General features: G+C 37.6%; 1 protein-coding gene across 1 annotated transcript in view; it reads left to right on the plus strand.

Annotated features, from left to right (window-relative positions):
• Golgb1 (golgin B1) overlaps positions 1 to 21,178 on the plus strand; it is a 77,133-nt gene that overhangs the window by 49,994 nt on the left and 5,961 nt on the right. The window contains exons 13-17 of the mRNA XM_076868888.2: positions 154 to 5,339; positions 6,170 to 8,084; positions 14,782 to 14,960; positions 17,384 to 17,546; positions 17,741 to 17,878. Of these exons, the coding sequence (XP_076725003.2) occupies positions 154 to 5,339; positions 6,170 to 8,084; positions 14,782 to 14,960; positions 17,384 to 17,546; positions 17,741 to 17,878 (7,581 nt within the window). The remainder of the gene's footprint in view (positions 1 to 153; positions 5,340 to 6,169; positions 8,085 to 14,781; positions 14,961 to 17,383; positions 17,547 to 17,740; positions 17,879 to 21,178) is intronic.

Below are 21,178 nucleotides of genomic sequence, written 5' to 3' on the forward strand. Positions count from 1 at the left end.
GCAAAGGTGGTTGGGATTAAAAAGTTTTAGGCTTTGAAAAATGCACCAAATATCACTTTTTACTTATGCTATTTTAGAAAATATTTAAAAACATTTGATTAAGGCCTGTTCTTTCCTAATCTTTCTTTTTTTGTTTTGTTTTATTTTTAATAGATCAGCATGGTTGATATTACCATATCCAAGAAGAGCAGCTCTTCTACCGAGGAAAGTGGACAAGATGTTCTAGAGAACACATTTTCTCAGAACCATAAAGAATTGTCAGTTTTATTGTTGGAAATGAAGGAAGCTCAAGAGGAAATTGCATTTCTTAAATCTCAGCTCCAGGGCAAAAGAGCTGAGGGGGACCATGAGATCCCTGACCAGAAAGAAGTGCAACAAATGGAGGGTGAGGGAATACCTCCAGTTAGAATGCAAGTATGTCTTGAAAATACAGCACAAGATTTTCCCTCAGTGCCAGATGAAGAGAGCAGTGTTCCAGTAGTTGAAAAAGAGGAAGAGGCGAGCACTGAACTTCAAAATACAACATCTGAGGAAATATCTTTAAATGACACTGGAATAGAAATTAAATCATCAGAGCAGGGTGATGCTGATAAATCCCCTTCTGCTGTGCCAGATGTGGGTCAGTGTCACCACGATGAGATAGAAAGGCTAAAAAGTCAAATTTTGGAGATTGAGACAAGCTTTCATAAAGCAGAAGAAATCTACGAGAAAAATTTAGATGAGAAAGCTCAGGAAATCAGCAGCCTAACCCAACTGATTGAGGAGTTTAAAAAGAATGCTGAAGATACCAGCAGTGCACTCACTGCTTTGTCTGAAGAAAGAGACCAACTTCTTACTCAGGTAAAGGAGCTTAATGTCTTAGCAGAGCTGAGGGCTCAGGTGAAACAACTGGAAACCAACCTTGCAGAAGCAGAAAAACAAAGACGACTTGACTATGAAAGTCAGACAACTCAGCACAACCTGTTCACCGAACAGATCCACAGTCTTAACATAGAAGCCAAATCCAAAGATGTGAAAATTGAAGCTTTACAGAAAGAACTGGATGATGTGCAGCTTCAGTTTTCTGAGCAGAGTACACTGATGAAAAGCTTGCAAAGCCAGCTGCAGAAGAAGGAAAGTGAGGTGCTTGAGGGGGCAGAACGTGTGAGGGGCATCTCCAGTAAGATGGAAGAACTTTCACAGGCTTTGTCACAAAAGGAACTTGAAATAGCAAAAATGGATCAACTCTTACTGGAGAAAAAGAGAGACGTGGAAACCCTCCAGCAAACCATTGAAGAGAAGGATCAGCAAGTGACAGAAATCAGCTTCAGCATGACAGAGAAAATGGTTCAGCTGAATGAAGAGAAATTTTCTCTTGGAGTTGAAATTAAGACTCTCAAAGAACAGCTGAATTTATTATCCAGAGCTGAAGAAGCAAAAAAAGAACAAGTTGAAGAAGATAATGAAGTTATTTCTGGCCTTAAACATAATTATGATGAGTCAAGCCCAGCAGGGCTAATAAATAAAGAAGAACTACAGCATGAATTAGACCGCCTAAAGAAGGAAAGTGAGCAGAGGAAGAGAAAGCTACAGGCAGCTCTTATTAACAGAAAGGAACTTCTACAAAGAGTCAGTACATTAGAAGAGGAATTGGCCAAAGTGAGAGATGAATCTAGGAAAGAGATTCCACTCAATGAGAGTGAGAGAAGGGAAATGGAAGAAGACAAGGAGAACAAAGAAGACTTAGAAAAATGTGTGACTTCTAAATGCCAAGAAATAGAAATTTATTTGAAACAGACAATTTCTGAAAAAGAAATGGAACTACAGCATGTAAGGAAGGATTTGGAAGAAAAGATGGCAGCAGAAGCACAATTACAGGCTGTAGTCCAACAGATGAATCAAAACTTGCAAGATAAAGCAAACCAAATAGATTTGCTCCAAGCAGAAATTATTGAAAATCAAGCAGTTATCCAGAAGTTAACCACAGGGGCCAAGGATGCAGGTGATGGAGGCTGTACCACACCTGTAAAAGAAACAGTGGTGAGCAGTCCACCTGCCGCAGGTAGTGGAGAACATTGGAAACCTGAACTGGAAGAAAAGATACTGGAACTTGAAAAAGAAAAGGAGCAACTTCGAAAGAAGCTTCAGGAAGCCTTAACCTCACGTAAGGCAATTCTTAAAAAGGCACAGGAGAAGGAAAGACAACTTAGGGAGGAGCTAAAGCAACAGAAAGATGACTATAATCACTTGCAAGAACAGTTTGATAAGCAAAGCAAGGAAAATGAGGACATTGAAGACCAGCTAAGGCAGCTCCAAATTCAACTAAGGGAGTCCATAGACAGAAAACTTCCAGGCACTGAGCAGCAGGAACTGCACTATCCTGCTCAAGGTTTATTCAAAGCCACAGAACAGCATCCCACTCAAGCTACTTTAGAGTCTGACTTGTGCCCACACTTGCTTTCTCAACACGGAGATGCAAATACTCTACAGGGCCATACTTCTATTGCCCAAATTAAGGCCTATCTGAAAGAAATAGAAGCTGAGAAAGAAGAGTTAAAATTGAAAATAAGTTCTACAACAAGTGAGCTTACTAAAAAGTCAGAAGAAGTATTTCAGTTAAAAGAGCAAATAAACAAACAGGGTTCAGAAATCCAGAGTCTGAAGGAAGCATCCCATGAAACTGAAGCCCACACAGAAACCCTGAGGCAGAAATTGGAAAGCAGTCAACTAGAAATTGCTGGCCTAGAACACCTGAGAGCATTACAGCCCAAACTAGATGAACTCCAAAATCTCATAAGCCAAAAGGAAGAAGAGGTTAGCCACCTCTCTGGACAGCTGAGCGAGAAAGAAAAAAACCTTACTAAAGTACAGACAGAAATGATAGAACAGGAGGACTTAATTAAGGCTCTGCATACACAGTTGGAAATGCAAGCCAAAGAGCATGAAGGGAGGTTAAAGCAGTTACAGGTGGAAATTTGTGAAATGAAGCAGAAATCAGAAGACATTGTAGAAGAAAATAAAACAAAGCAACTAATACAAAGGAAACTGCAAGCTGCACTTATTTCCCGAAAAGAAGCACTCAAAGAAAACAAAAGTCTCCAAGAAGAATTGTCTTTGGCCAGAGATACCATTGAATGCCTCACCAAGTCTCTGGCAGATGTGGAAAGCCAACTTTCTGCTCAAAATAAAGAAAAAGATACACTCTTAGGAAAGTTAGCTCTTCTTCAGGAAGAAAGAGACAGACTCATTACAGAAATGGATAGATCCTTACTAGAAAATCAAAATCTCAGTGGCTCTTGTGAAAGTCTGAAACTAGCTCTAGAGGGTCTTACTGAAGACAAGGAAAACTTAGCAAAGGAAATTGAATCTCTGAAGTGCTCTAAAATTGCAGAAAGCACAGAATGGCAAGAGAAACACAAAGAATTACAGAAGGAGTATGAGATTCTTCTGCAGTCCTATGAGAATGTTAGTAATGAAGCAGAAAGGATTCAGCATGTAGTGGAAACCGTGAGGCATGAAAAGCAAGAACTGTATGGCAAATTGAGAAGTTTAGAAGCCAACAAGAAAGAGACAGAAAAGCAGTTGCAAGAAGCTGAACAAGAAATGGAGGGAATGAAGGAAAAAATGAGAAAGTTTGCTAAATCTAAACAACTGAAAATCATAGAGCTAGAAGAAGAGAATGACCGGCTTCGAGCAGAAGCACACCCTGCAGGAGATACAGCAAAAGAATGCATGGAAGCACTTCGTGCTTCTAATTCCAACATGAAGGAGGAACTAGAAAGGGTCAAAACAGAGTATAATACCCTTTCAAAGGAGTTTGAGGCTTTAATGGTTGAGAAAGACAGTTTAAGTGTAGAGGTTCAAGATTTAAAACATCAGGTAGAAGATAATGTATCTAAACAAGCTAGCCTTGAGGCCACTGAGAAACTGGAAAACCAACAGGATATCATTGAAGGGCCAACACAGCCTGTACCAGGTGAGGATCAAGGGCAAGACTCTCCAAGTATGAGCACAGAGCCTGAGGGCGCCGAAGCTGTTCTATCAGAGAACAGTGACAAACCGGACATTGGTGAGAATTTTAGTTCCCATGATGAAATTAATAACTACCTACAGCAACTTGATCAGTTTAAAGAAAGAATTGCTGAATTAGAGGAAGAAAAACAGAAAGGCAAAGAACTTAGTCAGTCTCTGGAAGATGAGAAAAATGCCTTACTGAGTCAAATATCAGCAAAGGATAGCGAACTAAAACTGCTTCAGGAAGAAGTAACCAAAATAAACCTGTTAAACCAGCAAATCCAAGAAGACCTCTCCAGAGTTACCAAACTAAAGGAGACAGCAGAAGAAGAGAAAGATGACTTAGAAGAGAGGCTCATGAATCAATTGGCAGAACTTAATGGAAGCATTGGGAATTACTATCAGGATGTTACAGATGCCCAAATAAAAAATGAGCAACTGGAATCTGAAATGCAGAACCTTAAAAGGTGTGTGAGTGAATTGGAAGAGGAAAAACAACAGTTGGTCAAGGAGAAAACGAAGGTAGAATCAGAAATACGAAAGGAATATTTAGAGAAAATACAAAGTGCTCAGAAAGGACCTAGCAATAAAAGCCATGCAAAGGAACTTCAGGAGCTGTTGAAAGGAAAACAACAAGAACTAAAGCAGCTGCAGAAAGACTGCATCCGGTATCAGGAGAAGATTAGTGCTCTGGAGAGAACTGTTAAGGCTCTAGAATTTGTTCAGACTGAATCTCAAAAGGATTTGGAAATAACCAAAGAAAATTTGGCACAAGCAATTGAACACCGCCAAAAGGCACAAGCAGAATTAGCTAGCTTCAAAGTGCTGCTGGATGACACGCAAAGTGAAGCAGCAAGAGTCCTAGCAGACAATCTCAAGCTGAAAAAAGAACTTCAGTCAAATAAGGAATCAGTGAAAAGCCAAATGAAACAAAAGGATGAAGATCTTGAGCGAAGACTGGAGCAGGCCGAAGAGAAACATCTGAAAGAGAAGAAGAATATGCAAGAGAAATTGGATAATTTACATAAAGAAAAAGTTCACTTGGAAGAGACTCTTGGAGAGATTCAGATGACTTTGAACAAGAAAGACCAGGAACTGAAGCAACTGCAGGAGAACTTGGACAGTACTGTGGCCCAGCTCGCAGCCTTCACTAAGAGTATGTCTTCCCTCCAGGATGATCGGGACAGGGTGATAGATGAAGCCAAGAAATGGGAGAGGAAGTTTGTTGATGCCATTCAAACCAAAGAAGAAGAAATTAGACTCAAAGAGGAAAACTGCAGTGTTCTAAGAGACCAGCTCAGACAGATGTCTATCCATATGGAGGAATTGAAGATCAACATTTCCAGGTAAATGCTTAATAATTTTTTTTTCTTTCTGAGGTAATTGAGGGCAAAGAAAGTCTCTAGATTATTCCTATTCCCTTTAGGATTATGGAATTACTTGTTAAATTCCCTTTGAAGATACATTCTCTCTCACTTCACTTTTGTATGTTTGTAGGAGCTTCTTACTACAACATGAAAACATTCATCTTTTCTTCCTCTCTAATGAGAGGTCTCTTGGGTTTCTCATTCTTTTTATTTCCATTTCTGGATTTCTTGACTACCAAAATATACCCTTCTCTGGATTTGTACCACAGTTGACTCCCAAATTATTTTCTTTTTTCTTCCTCATAGTCCACATCAATTTATATGCCTATTAGAATTAATTTCTTCAACCTCCAAATTTATGATATCATTTTTCAAGCTCAAGAAATAACAATGTACCCCACCATTTGTACTCTTCTACTTCTAATAGGATCCTTCTGTTTTCCACCTCATACCAAAATTATTCATTAAAAAGAACAAACATTAACTTGTCTGGAGCAAAATAGAAAAAAAAAATAATACAGGGAGAAAATGTTACTTTTCGCAATGTCCAAAACCATATCACTAAAAGAAGCAATATATTTTGGAGTTTATGATTTAAATCTATGAATCCTTAGGTTGATAATATGTTTACTACATTGAGAAGACAAGCATACAGATAATATCATTAAAAAGTTTAACACTGTCATTTATGAATATGGATTCATTTGTAGATTTGTTGAGTACAAGTTGCATTGCAGTATTTATTCCTTAGGTACAATATTTCTTGAACTCTTTAGTTAATGACCGCCCCCCTCTTTTTTTTTTTTAAGGCTTGAACATGACAAGCAGATTTGGGAATCCAAGGCCCAGACAGAGGTTCAGCATCAACAGAAGGTCTGTGAGGCTCTACAGGGGGAAAACAAAGAACTTTTGTCACAGCTTGAAGAGACTCGGCACCTATACTACAATTCTCAGAATGAATTAACTAAGTTGGAATCGGAACTTAAGATTTTCAGAGATCAGTCAACTGATTTAAATAACTCTTTAGAAAAATGTAAGGAGCATAAAGAAACTCTGGAAGGGATCATAAAACAACAAGAAGCTGATATCCAAAATTGTAAGTTCAAGTATGAACAAGTAGAAACTGATCTCCAGGCCTCTCAAGAACTGACCAGCAGGCTGCATGAAGAAATAAATATGAAGGAACAGAAGATTGAAAGCCTGCTTTCTGGCAAGGAAGAGGCAGTCCAAATAGCTATTGCTGAATTGCATCAGCAGCATGATAAAGAAATTAAAGAACTGGAAAACCTGCTGTCCCAAGAGGAAGAGGAGAATATCGTCTTAGAAGAAGAAAACAAAAAAGCTGTTGACAAAACCAATCAGCTTATGGAAACATTGAAAGCCATCAAAAAGGAAAACATTCAGCAGAAAGCTCAATTGGATTCCTTTGTTAAATCCATGTCTTCACTTCAGAATGACCGAGACCGCATAGTAAGTGACTATCAACAGCTGGAAGAGCGACATCTCTCTATAATCTTGGAAAAAGACCAACTCATCCAGGAAGCTGCTGCTGAAAATAATAAGCTTAAGGAAGAAATTCGAGGCTTAAGAAGTCATATGGATGATCTCAATTCTGAGAATGCCAAGCTGGATGCAGAACTGATCCAGTATAGGGAAGACCTGAACCAGGTGATATCAATAAAAGACTCTCAGCAAAAGCAACTCCTTGAAGTTCAACTTCAACAAAATAAGGAGCTGAAAAATGAGTGTTCTAAGTTAGAAGAAAAGCTAAAGGAGTCCGAGAAAGCAAAGGAGGGTCTGCAGAGGTCCTCTGCTGCCCTGGAAGAGGAGAAACAAAGTTTATCTAAAGAGATTGAAAGCTTGAAAGTATCCATATCCCAACTAAATAGGCAAGTGACAACCTTGCAGGAAGAAGGTACTTTAGGTATGTACCACACCCAATTAAAAGTAAAAGAGGAGGAGGTTCAGAGGTTAAGTGCAATACTTTCCTCTTCTCAGAAGAGAATTACAGAATTGGAAGAGGAATTGGTTCATGTTCAAAAGGAAGCTACCAGGAAGGTAGGCGAAATTGAAGATAAACTGAAAAAGGAATTAAAGCACCTTCATCATGATGCGGGGATAATGCGAAATGAAACTGAAACAGCAGAAGAGAGGGTGGCGGAGTTAGCAAGAGATCTGATGGAGATGGAACAGAAATTACTTGTGGTCACCAAAGAAAATAAAGATCTCACAGCACAAATTCAGTCTTTTGGAAGGTCTATGAATTCCTTGCAAAATAGTAGAGATCATGCCAACGAGGAGCTTGATGAACTGAAAAGGAAATATGATGCCAGCCTGAAGGAGGTGGCCCAACTAAGAGAACAAATGGGCTTCCTACACAGAGAGAGCGATGCGCTTCTTTCTCAAACAGGCTTTCACTTGAACAGCACTGAGGAGAACGGCTTGTCTCGCCTTGAGAAACTTAACCAACAGCTCATATCCAAAGATGAACAACTGCTTCAATTATCCTCACAATTAGAAGATTCTTACAACCAGGTGCAGTCCTTTTCCAAGGCTATGGCCAGTCTACAGAATGAGAGAGATCACCTGTGGAATGAGCTGGAGAAATTCCGAAAGTCAGAGGATGGGAAGCAGAAGTCTGCAGCCCATCCTGTCTCCAGCCCCGCTGAAGTACAAAGTTTGAAAAAAGCAATGTCTTCACTCCAAAATGACAGAGACCGACTAGTGAGTATCTAGTTCCCTCTTTCAGATCTGAGAGTTTTTGAACCTTTCTTTAAATTGATTTTTATTTCTTTTTTTAAAAATTTTCTTGGTTGTTGATGGACCTTTTTTTAAAATTTATCTATATGCAGTGCTGAGAATCAAACCCAATGCCTCATACGTGCTAGGCAAGTACTCTACCACTGAGCCACAACCCCAGGCCCTATTTTTCTTTCTATAGGAGGAAAGGATAAACATTTATATATGTATTATCTAGACACTCAAAGACAGTTTTATATGTTCCACATATTCTGTTTGGTCTTAGAGAAATGCAAAAATATTATACTATTTCCATTGCCTTTTTTAAAAAAATCAAAATTTTTCTTTGCACAAAATTCTCCACTGGTTTTAAAAGGACCATGAGATAAGAGTTGTTTTACATATTTCATATATACATGCAGAAACACAAATATTTCCAGAATTTGTCCTAGTTTAATTGAAAGAAAGAATAGGGATCACTTAGTGTCATCTTATAGTGACATTTAACAGTAGATCATCTGGTAACATTTAGGATAGAAAGGACTCAGCTCCTCCCCAAAATGTAAACCAGCCAGGCTCCGGTAGAGCAGGTCTTGTAATCCAGTGACTTGAGAACCTGAAGCAAGAGGATTTTAAGTTCTAGGACACCTCAGCAATTTAGTGAGACCCTGTCACAAAAATTTTTTTAAAAAGGGCTGGGGATGTAGCTTACTGGTAAAGTACTTATCGGTTCAATCCCCAGTACAAAAAGAAAAGAAACCAACCCAAATTCATTAAGAAAAAAAAGTCAAATATAGAATATTTAATTTAATGATTTTTTTTTGGTGAAGGATTATTTATAAGCTGAACCATTAGCCATTTTATCTTAATACTCAACTGTGTTCAGTGACAAAGCCAAGGAGAATTTGTTGAAATTTTGTTCTTTTTCTTAAAAGCCAAGAGTTTATCCAGGTGTGCATGTGTGGGTTTTTTTTTTTTTTTTTTTTTTTTTGTGTGTGTGTGTGTGTGTGTTTCCTGAAAAGTTCTAGGTCATCAAGATTCAGAGGTAAAAATCTGGAATTATCAGAAGCAAGCGAGGTTTTCAGGGGATTCTACTTGTGGCATTCCTATCTTCAGTTTCATGACAATCTGTTAACTTGATTAAGACCATGTGCTTCCAGGATAATAGGCCAAACAGGAAATACATTGAGCTTATTAAAAGTTCAGATTTTCTATTTTCAAATGTGACCCATGCCAGAATCTGAAAATTCTAGTTTTTAAATTGGCCCTAGTGAAAATTTCAGATGGTTTACCCTAACTGTAGTTTTAGGCAATTTTTTTCTTTTCTTTGTAGGTATTGTGTTCATTCCTATTATACTTAATATCCAATTTTTATAAACAACGTTTTCTCTTTTATAATTTGGACAAAGCACCCTTTTTCAGTTGTGGCTTTGACATCAACACAGTTTTTCTTGTTTATATTTTGAAAACACTCAGCTGACTTTGTCCTAGGAACTTGGCATTTTATATTCCTTTCAGAACACAAATGCAAAATCTCCTTTTCACTAAGACACTAGTATATACCTCAAAGCTGTGCCCATATTGATTATCTTCTAAGTCATAACATTTTTCCTGGAGCTGTTAGGACAGATTCTGAATTAACTATGTTTCATTCAGTGAATCACTTTACTAGTCTTATCTATTGTAAATACTAAGTGCTAAACTTTATCTCTTGATGCCGGTTCTATATTTTTGTTTGCTGGATATTGATAATAGTTATTTCCTTGTCTCTATATCTCAAAGTAATATTCTTTTGTTCTCTTAGACTTAATAGCTGTCTATGATTTTATTTCATTTAACTATCAAGGTCTGGTCATTGCTTTATCCAGAATGTGCCCCCAAATGTCTTTCCTTTCCATCTTTAATATTCTAGGATAAGCTTCTAGATCTTTAAGGATAACTATTGTAATAATTTTGGTTTTGGTTTGTCATAGCTCTAGGTTATAATGTAGGTTATAAATGTAGCACAAGGCAATTACCATTCCTGGATGAATTTCTGAAACTCTACTGTCTTGTTAATACCCTACTTAAAAACCTTTAAAAGTTATACTATCTCTAGAATAGGTTTTGGATTCAAACACCCGAGTCTGGCATTTAAGACCTTATAATTGGTCTATATCTTTCTTTCCATCTTCCCTTTTACTGGTCCCTGCTCATACTATTCATCCCAGCTAAACTGACCTTCTCAGTATACAGTGATTATATCTGGTACTTCCTACTACCCATATTATCATCCTCTCAGCCAAATTATCCTAATTTCTTTCCTTTTCTGGGTAAGTGCTTTCCATTGTTTAAAAGTCATCGAGAGCTCAAATTCTCTGCTTACATTTCTCAATTGCTTGATTGTTACTTCCTTTGTACTTTCCTAATACTTTTCTTATTATTTGTCCTTCATTGCCTTGATTTTTGTGTGCATGTATGATGTGTGTTTAATTTATATATACTATTATTTATTCAACTAGGTTGCAAACTCTTGAAAATGTCTTATACATGTTTGTACATCTTATATAGTATTTAGCATAGGGCTAAGCAAATAGAGGATAATCAACAATTAATAGTCATCTTCTGTATTTGTGCTTCTTACTGAAAACACCATTGTTTTTTCTGTTGTGTAAACTCTTATTTAGGGAAGTTAGGGAAAGTTTTAAGAACTTGGACACCTTTATATCTGCCATGAGAGAATCATAATGCCCAGGTAGGTTTATAAATTACATAAAGGCCTTGACAGTCAGACTTAGTGACACTTCATACATGGTCAGCTGCAGTCTGGAGGACTTGCTGTATACTTTCAGAATGTATTAACTAACTGTCCATCAACTCTCTTTTTCAAATATCTAATTCTGAATCCATCTCAATCACTAAGTGTGGAATAAATATGGATTTTTGGTGGTGGTGGGGTGCTGGTGAGTAAACCTGGGGCCTCATGCATGCTAAGTGCACATTATGTACTGAGCTACACCCCCAGCCCAGGATATCTCATTTGAATCAGTGTTAAACATTCAGCATAGGTCAGCAGTTTATCCCCTTTGCTCACACTCAATATCAGGACCACCCAGAGATGATTTAGGATCGAGAGAAGTTTGAATTACTTTAGTTCTTTCATTTATTTATTACTCAAGGGGGGATGTTTTCCCAAATGAAATCTGAAGGTTCAAATGGTGAGAAATTAGCCCCAGGGATTCTACTGGGACATTATAAACTACTTTGAAAGATTCTACAGTTTTCATAACTATCTACTCTTCCTTAAGACTTTCCCATATTCTGATGATGCATTTAGTCATCTGTATCTATTTATCTCTGTTCACCTCATTCTAAAAATGTCATGAGGAAGCATAGAAAGATATAAACAGGTTTTTTAAAGATAAAAGGTATTGAGAAGGAAGAGAAAATATAGGACAGTGAAAGATTAAACTAGGATTAAATCCACTCAACTTGGGTCAGTGCCCCAAGAAGTCACAATGTCCTGTAACTTTTGTTAGAAAGGTGGGCTGTTAATTGGCTCTGAGCTTTCTGGCAGTGATGAGAAAGATAGACTCAAAGCCATATGCTTAAATTTCAGTGTCCCTATTTTAGGAGAAAGGAAGAAAGAAAATTTACCTTCTCTAGATAATTATAGTTACTCTTTAAGTATTGAAGAAATATATAATATTTTCCTATAAAGAGAACACTGTATAGCTGTGAAACAACCTTTACTTCTCTTTAATAAATATAACAAGGTGTTTTATAGTCACACAGCTTTCTGATGATTTGATCTATTCTGAGGATAACATTGAAACTCCTCCAGCTAGACTGGAGGAGTGAATGGAATGTATAAGTAATATATTTTTGCTTTAAATCAAAGCAAATATTTTTAGTTATTGGTTTAAAAATAAAGTTACACGTGGACATATTTAATTTTTCTAAGTTCTCTTAAGTTCGATAGTTGTTTGGTGGGAAAAGCTAAGAGTAGCACCTCCAATCTCATTTCTTCTCCTGAGGCAATATGCTTTCAACCTTTAAGCATATTTCTTTGGCATTTCCTCAGTGTCTAAATATTGTGCTTATATTGCACTTTGACTTTTCATTTGTTGCATTAACTGTCGACTTTCTTCACACTAACAAGTTTTAAGTTTCTTTATTCCCTCTGTTTTCGCAGTATGTGTGCACATTTTTCAACATACAACTCCTTATCTATTTCCTTATTGTAATTTAACTTTAATTTCTGTTAAATCAATTCAGTATTTTTATGACTAAAAATGCTATTAGAATTGAGATGCATTACTTATATTTTCCTCATCATCTGTCTTTCCTAGCGTTATAACTGTTTTTATACTTAGTTTTCGTTGTACTTTTCAAAGTGATTCACTTGTTAAAATCTCCTGTTCCTTACATCCTATTTCTTCTTGGTTTTGTGTCATTGCTTTTATGAAATCATTCTGTGTCTCCCTAAGAAAAGATACATGGGAGGTAAATTTATTGAAAATGTTTTTTCTTCTGCCATACCTGATTGATAGTTTGGGTGAGTATAGATTTCTAGATTGACAATAATATCCCTTCAGAATCATGAAGAGGCTGGTTGGTTGCCTATGGTTTACAAGCCTAAAGCTATTCAAATTCCCGGCCTTTTGTGTGTGATCTGTTTCCTCCCTCCCACTCCTCTTTATCCCTTTTTCTCTCCTTTCCCTTATTACTCTATCCGCTGTTATGAACTTTTATGATAACATGATTTGGTGGGTCTGATTTCCTTTATCAACCAACTCAGTCGTTTGGCTACACTTTGGGAAGATGTTTTTCATCTTTATCGCTTGGCCTCAGGATTGAATTTTCACTTTTACCAATATGTTCTTAATTTCTAAGGAATTTTTGTCTTTTCTCATAGATTTTCTAACATATCTTTCCAATGATAATAGTGATAGGTTGGCTTGTTGTTTTTGTTTTGTTTGACATTTTGTTATAATGAGCTTTTCTTTATAATTTTTAATTTCTGCTCAATGTCTTTTCAGTATTCTCTCTTAAATCTTTCAGTACATTACATTTTTCCCCCTGCTTATCTCTTCCAAATTAACTTGTGGTAGATTTTTTTTATCCCTTAATGTTTGCCATTCTTTAGGTGAAGGTTAAACTTTGGTTTTCATGTGTACGGGTAGGGGCTAAAAAGCTTATAGGTAGAGCTTACCACCTGTGAGTTTCATTGTGTGGGTGATCGATCTTGTTGAGCCTATTTGTGTTAGTTCCCCAAGTTGGTATCTGGCAACCTCAGATTTTTGAGAGGGAGCTTCTCATTTTCTATATGGAAGTAAACAAGTACTCTCTGAGCTGAGCTGGAGATAAGGCTATAAGCATTCAGAAAATATACATTTAATTATTCTTGTTTTGGAATAGTATTCTTACTTGCCACTTGCCTGATGTTCCATGGTCCAGAGATACTTCCTTTATCTTCTCCAAAGAATAAAACTCAGTGTTGTCAGTTAGAGCAACACAAAGTGGTACTGAGGAGGGGATCTAGAGATGAAATTGTTTCTTAAGCAGCTTTCATCTAATCCTCCTTATCTCAGCTACCACCTCCCTCCGACCCCCATCACCATTTTTTTCCAGAGGTACGTGGTGCTGTTAATTCCTGAGCCTTTGAAGATTCTGCAGAGTAAGTTGTATTGGTTCTTGGCTTTTCTTACTGCCAGCTTAAGATTCAGCTTTCTCAGATCTAAGTCAGTTACCACTTATTCATCTGCTTTTCAGCTTCCAAAATGTGTTGCTGCTGATTTTCTGATGTCTTTTGTTCTTGTGTTGTATGCTTTAAAAAAAATTTTTTTAAATGCCTGTATTGTAATGCTAATCATATTTCTGAGAAGGTGAGAGAAGTGTGTGTCTAGGCTCTTGTCTTTGCCCAGATGTCCTAACATTATTTCTATCAAGACTTAATAAGTATTGGGGGATAAAGAGTTTGAAAATACACCTGGAATATAAAACCAAGTCCTTCATCATCATCATCATCATCATCATCATCACTAACTTTACATGTGAAGTGTATTAATTTTTTCACTGGATGCTCGTATCCTAATGAAAAAAGTACTATATCTCCATTTAACAGATGAGGGAAATTACGACTTAGAGGGTATGAGGAGCATTTGTATAGTCACACATCCAAGAAATAGTAGGTCATGCAACTGCAGAGCCTAAGTGCTCTTAACCACTGAACTGCACCACCTTCTTAACATTAGCTAATCAAATTCAAATTGATGTCTATGTAAGAAAGTTTGGAAGCCTAACCCAGGACACATGACTATATGGAAAACCAATCAGTCTTTACGCTTCTTGTTCTAGGGTGTAACCACCTGCAGTGAAGTGGTAGGTCCCTTCAATCTATCCCATGTCAGAGTTATAACTCTGGAATCAACTTAGAATCCTGGGAGCAGGGTAGGTATGGAGAGGAAGTTGCTGAAATGGTCTCCAGCCTTGATGGCTGTCCATGGGTGATTTCCAACAGCATGGCTGTGTGTGTTTCACCATTTTAGAAACTCTTGCTGTAGTGTTATGTTAGTGGGTGATGTATCAGGTGCTGGTAGTCTGTTGCCATGTCTGACTTGACTAGTGGGAGAGCTACTGATGACTTAGCTTGGTGAATGAGATGTGATGAGTCACCCTTTAACTTTCCTTTTGGTTAAAGCTGAAGGAATTGAAGAATCTGCAGCAGCAGTACTTACAGATTAATCAAGAGATCATTGAGTTACGTCCACTGAAGGCTCAACTTCAGGACTATCAAGATAAGACAAAAACATTCCAGATTATGCAAGAAGAACTCAGGCAGGAAAACCTCTCCTGGCAGCATGAGCTGCATCAGCTCAGGTATGATGATCCCTGCGTTTGATCCTTTTCATTTCACTTTCTTTTAACTTTTAATTTTGAAATAATAATAGATTTATAGAAAGTTGCAAAACTAGTACAGAGAGCTCTTGTGTACTCTTTACCCAGTTTCCTCTAAAGATAGCAAACTTACATAACTATAGTACAATATCAAAACTAGGAAATTGACATTGGTACCATTTACAGGTCTTCTTCAGACTTCACCAATTTTATGTGCACTTATTTGAATAAGTGTGTATGTAGTTCTGTGCAGTTTTGTCACATATGTAAAGATACCATGTAAACAACACTACAACCCAGACAGTAGAACTGCTCATCACTACAAGTATGTCCTTAGTGCTACTAGTTTATAGTCACATTTTCCTCTCCCCTTCCGCCCTCTTGCACTGAATCCCTAATCTCTGGCAACTACTAATTTGTCCTCCATCTCTATAATTTTGTCATTTTGAAAATGTTTTATAATTGGAATCTTACAATTTGTGGCCTTTTTCCCCCCCTCTCCAGAACATACATTTTAAACATTTATTTTTATTGGAGTTTTTTGGTTATACATGAAAGTAGAGTCTATTTTGATAAAATTATACATACATGGAATATATCTTATTCTAATTAGGGCACCAGTCTTCTGGTGGGATTTACTATACCATATTTATATATGTATATAAGAAGGCTCTGTCAGATTTTTCCCATTGTCTTTTCTATTCCTATCTCCCCTCCCTTCCCTTCATTCCCCTTTGTCTAATACACTGAACTTTTATTCTCCTCCTCACCTTATTGTGGGTTACTTTCTACATACCAGAGAAAACATATGCCCTTTGGTTTTTTTGTGATTGATTTATTTCATTTAGCATGATAGTCTCCAATTCCATCCATTTACTAGCAAATGTCATAAAGTTATTCTTTTTTATGACTGAGTAATATTCCATTGTGTGTGTATGTGTATGGTAGAGAGGCTATTTTTACAAATACTAAAGGAAAATAGCTGGGGTCAAATAGAAGGCTTACTTTTGGCCAAATTCAGGAAATAAAAATGACAGCAGCTAATATTTATTGAGTGCTCAGTATGTGCCAAGCTCTGTGCTTGATGAGTTTTACATAGTAAGTATCTTATTTAATCCTTATGATAACATTAAGGAGTTGATAGTTTATTCTGTTTTATTGAAGAGGCCCAGAGGAATTAAGAACCTCTTACTCAGAGTCTGTTCCTAGTGTATTGTGGAGCTAGCTGTTGATCCCAAGTCCTTCAGAGTCTACAGCTGCGTTCCCTTTTTTCCCCTACGTTTTTTATTGGTGGATTATAGTGGATGAGATTTGTTGTTACATATTCATACATGTACACAATACACAATATAATAAAAAAAATTTGGCCAGTATCACTTACTCATCAATCCCCACCTCCCACTCCTTGGTCCCTTTCCTCTAGTGATCTCCCTTTGGTTTTCATGAGATCCACCCCTATCTTTCTTTTCCTTTTCCACTCTATAGCTTCCAGATATGAGAGAGAACCTACAACCCTTAACCTTCTGAGTTTGACTTATCTCACTTAACACAATAATTTCTAGTTCCATCATCTTCCTGCGAATGATGTAATTTCATTTTATTTATGTCTGAATAAAACTCCTGTGTATATATACCACATTTTCTTTAACCATTGATCCGTTGATGGACACCTAGGCTAGTTCTATAGTTTGGCAATTGTGAATAGTGATGCTATAAACATGGGTATGCCTGTATCTTTGTAGTATGGCTTTGATTCTTCAGGATAAATGCCAAGGAGTGGTATAGCTGGGTCATATGGTGCTTCCATGCGTAGACTTTTGAGGAACCTCCATACTGATTTCCATAGTAGCTGTAGTAATTTACAGTCCCACCATCAGTGTAAAAGTGTTTCTTTTTCTCCACATCCTCTCCTGCAATTGCATTCTTATAGCCATGATGTTATTATGGTGCTGCCCTGCTATCAATTATAATGGTTTCCTGTGTCCTACATGGCCTGACCTCATTTCTCTCCATTCTGTTTATAACACATGTACTTTAGTACTGCATCCCACAATTTTAAAATTCATTCTGTAATTCAAACTTTTGCTTAGTGTTTTTTTCCTGCACTTGTAACACTTTTCCCATTTTGGAAACCCAATTCATTATACAGGTTCCAGACCAAATGCCAACTTCTCTGTGAATTTAATCCAGGCCAGCCAGTTGGAATTCCTTTTTTAGTTCTGCATCAATTTGTTGCATGTTTATGTTTATAACATAAATTTCACTGATTATATATTTTCTTTATTTCATGTCTAAGAGCTCATAATGGTTTTAAATATAGAATTATTTACAAGTAATTACTCATGAGTATGTTTTTTACCTATCCTTGTTCCATGAGGTTTTTGTTTGTTTGTTTTGTTTTCTAGAATGGAGAAGAGTTCCTGGGAAATGCATGAGAGGAGAATGAAGGAGCAGTACCTTATGGCTATCTCAGATAAAGATCAGCAGCTCAGTCACCTGCAGAATCTCTTAAGGGAATTCAGGTCTTCATCCCAGACTCAGACCCTCAAAGCACAATACCAAAGACAGGTGAGGAGTCAGTGTTGATTGAAATTACCATTACCAGAAAACATCAGCTTCATATAAGTTAAGTGCCCATCTGCCACTATTAGGTGAGCTACCTTATGAGCTACCTTCTGTGGGGTGGGCAGGGTTTCTAGAGGGAAGGAATTAAGCATGAGAAATCTTAGAAGAAAATTTCATCAATGTTTGTATTCTGGCAGGCATCCCCACAGACATCAACTTCCCTTGAGGGATCACAAAACCTAGTTTATGAGACAGAACTTCTCAGGACCCAGCTCAATGACAGTTTAAAGGAAATTCACCAAAAAGAAATAAGAATTCAGCAATTGAACAGCAAGGTAAGTGTTTGCTGCTAATTGGAATTTGGTTTCTTTTTCCAATGACTAGAAGCAAGATGGTAAGTAGAAGCTGATTCAGCGTAGGCTCCCAGCTGTAGCACAACTTTCTCAGAACCTGGGTTGCTTATTCCAAAGTACTGGACACAGGACCATTTTCTTTTCTGTGCCCCTGGAGAGGAGACAGTCCTTGAGGATGATTTGGAAAAATCCATACAGTAAGAATAAAGAAGGCAACTACTCTAGTAGGAAGCTTTCCTCCCAGCATCATCTCCCCACCCGAATCACTTGTTAGTAACATTAGGGTAACTCCCTACCTCATCTTTTATGAATAATTATCCTTCTGTTGCTTTCCGACTTCTACCACGCGGCCAGCGCAATGGTTTCATTAATGAGGTTCTTGGCATAAAAGTTAGCTAGCGAGATCGAAATAAACACACAGACTCAGTTACCTTTTTCTATGACCAGGTCCGAGACGGCTCCCCTCTCTGGTTCCCTCCTCTAACTGCCCGGCAGGGCAGCAAGGATTACTCAGGGCTAGCAGGAGAGAGAGAGAGAGAGCACGCCAGGGAGTAGCCTTTTATTGGGGAGCAAGAAATTCAGGGGATAATTCCATCCAATGAAGGTTGAAGGGGGGGCCGCACTCCAAGGTCAGGGTCAGTGATTGGGCCTCCGGGGTCAGTGGTCAGTTACACCCCCACACGGACAGGTTCTCTCAACAGGAGAGGGCCAGGAAAGCTCCGACACAGCCAGAGCGCCTCAGACCCTAACCGGGAGTCACCCAGTCACGTGTGAGAATGGCTTCCGACACCGACTAGTCAGAAATGTTCTCCAGTGGCTCAATCCCTACCTGCCTTCTTCAGAATCCAGTTAAGAGTCTGTGTTAAAAATAGAAATGATTTAAGAGACCAGACTCTGGAGCCCAGAGACTGGCTTCAAGGAGAGTGTATATGCCTCAAAATGTATGCACAATGGGTTATGCATAGGTTTCTCATCAGTTCACCAAGAGTCTGGGGTCAAAAATTGTAAAAATCAGTAGGCTCTTTTCACAGAAGAGGAAAAAGGCCCAGTATAATACAGTAATTTACCTAAGATGTTAAGAGGAGGTCATTGTGAAGCAAATGTGATCTTCTTTGTGGAAAAGCACGGTGCATGCCATAAGTTGAACATACTCATTAGATGGTGTTAAATTCAACTGATTGATACTACAGTGTCAGAAACTAATACTATTAACTTAGGTAGAGAAAACTGCATTTTTAAAAAGTGGATCCAAACAAACTGGTGAAATTGCAAATCCCCCTTTGTTGGGGACATTTGTGTGGGAGTTTCACAGGGACTCTGAGCAGCTGCCACCCAGTTTCCCTTCCAGATTGTCAGATATTCCAGAAGTTCCAGAATAGGTCTATAAGCCCCTCTTCTTGCAGTGAGCTAGTTCCCATCTCAATCCTTACATTTGCTCAAATATTTGACCTCTAAACATTTGACCATGACTGTCTCTGAGTATTTGTCTTCTAGGACAATGTTAAAACTGGAATTCACGAGTATTTGAAAAGATGCAATCATTTTGGTGGATAGCAACCAAAACAATTCTAAATGTTTGATTGAAGTAAAACATAGAAAAGCATCAGATCATAGGTGTAGTGTGATATATTATTACAGCTATGTGATTAGCACACAGATCAAGAATCAAAATGTGCCAGAACCCCAGAAGTGTCCTGTGCCCTCTTCTATTCCCTACCACCCACCTTAGAACTACATATGAGTGGAGTCGTAGCTTCTCTGTTGTGGGGCTTCATTTATTTTGTGAGATTCATCCACTTTGTTGAATATAATGTGATTTTTTTTCCCATTCTTTTGCTGTACAGTATTGTGTTGTACCGTAATTTCTCTTTTCTATTCTTGAAAGACATTTGGGTTTTTCCAGTTTGGAGCTAAGACAAATAGTGCAGCTAGAGTTCTTTGAGAGAAAATCAGTAAAAATATTTATTTATAATATAGATGAACTTATGTTTCAGTTAAATGTATGTGCGAGCCTATGGGTTACAATCAAAGTTGTATTTTTTGACAGATTTATTGAGATATAATTCCACTAAAAGTACAAAAAACACTGCTATAGGTCATTGTCATTCTGGGTGAGAAACAGCTCTTTTAGAACTCAGCTAGAAGGTACCTAGCTACCTAGCCTGGGTTCATTAACAGGGAACTATTATTTGCCTGCTATGAGTCTAGTTGTGTGTTAGGTGTTATTGCCTTCCTTTCTCCTCTTATATTCCTGGGATAGCTTATCCTAGTAGATTTTTGGGTTTCTGTTTCATGGTTTTTCAGTCAATATTCTAGGCACCATTAAAACAATTAAAAAAATTCCCTGCTACTCCTGCTCCAGAATAATTTTCTTTTCTTGGTTGATGCACATAGGGGCCTCTCTTGAAGTTTTTACAGTCCCTTGAGTTTACCCTCACTCTTAAATTCGTCCCAACTAACTAGGAGAATTGTTTCTGGGGCCCTAGAATCCGATGGCCTAGATGGGTGGTCAGCATAAAATGATCTCTCTCTAAAGCCACTGCCCTCATTCTTTCCTTAGATGTTTCTACCGGCATGGTTAGATATCTGTGTGGTACTGTAAAAATATGCTCAATATTTTAAAATGTAAGAGGGATAAATAATGATAATTTTAGTCTATATCATTTCCCCAAATGTGGACATGATGAAATACAGTAGCTTATAAGCAGATGTCAGCAAACTGTTCCTTAGCGACTTAGAAGAGTAAATATTTGAGATTTGTAGACCTGACAGTGTATCTATGATTCTCTGCAGTTGTAGTCCAAAAGCAGCAATACACAAATGAATGAGGTGATTTTATTCCAACAAAACCATATTTACAATAAAAGGACTCCAGTCCCTGGATCATGGTGCCAGCCCTAAACTAAAGGCACCATGTTTATTCTAGACCAAGCAGTGCAAACATTAGGAGGTGGCATATTACTGATTGGTAATTTGGTTTCTCCAGTTGTGGGAGTTTTTACTTCCAGTGAATTTTGCAGGCCTTTTCCTTCCTCTTTTATATCAGCTAAGGGAAAAGTATGAGGATTTTTTTTCAATATGAAGGGTTTTTCTGTTTTTGTTTTTGTCTTGTTTGGTTTTTATTTGTGCATATGTTTGGTATGATTTGAACTATTCATTGTGGCCAGGGACGTTTTCTTTCTCCTGTGTTAGAAGATTGCATTACTCCCTCTGTCTATAGTTGTCATTGTTCTCATTACTTTGTCTTCAAATCCATATTGCCTCTCACATATTTACATACTT

The sequence above is a fragment of the Callospermophilus lateralis genome, chromosome 10, assembly GCF_048772815.1.
Source record: "Callospermophilus lateralis isolate mCalLat2 chromosome 10, mCalLat2.hap1, whole genome shotgun sequence".
Lineage (NCBI taxonomy): Eukaryota > Metazoa > Chordata > Mammalia > Rodentia > Sciuridae > Callospermophilus > Callospermophilus lateralis.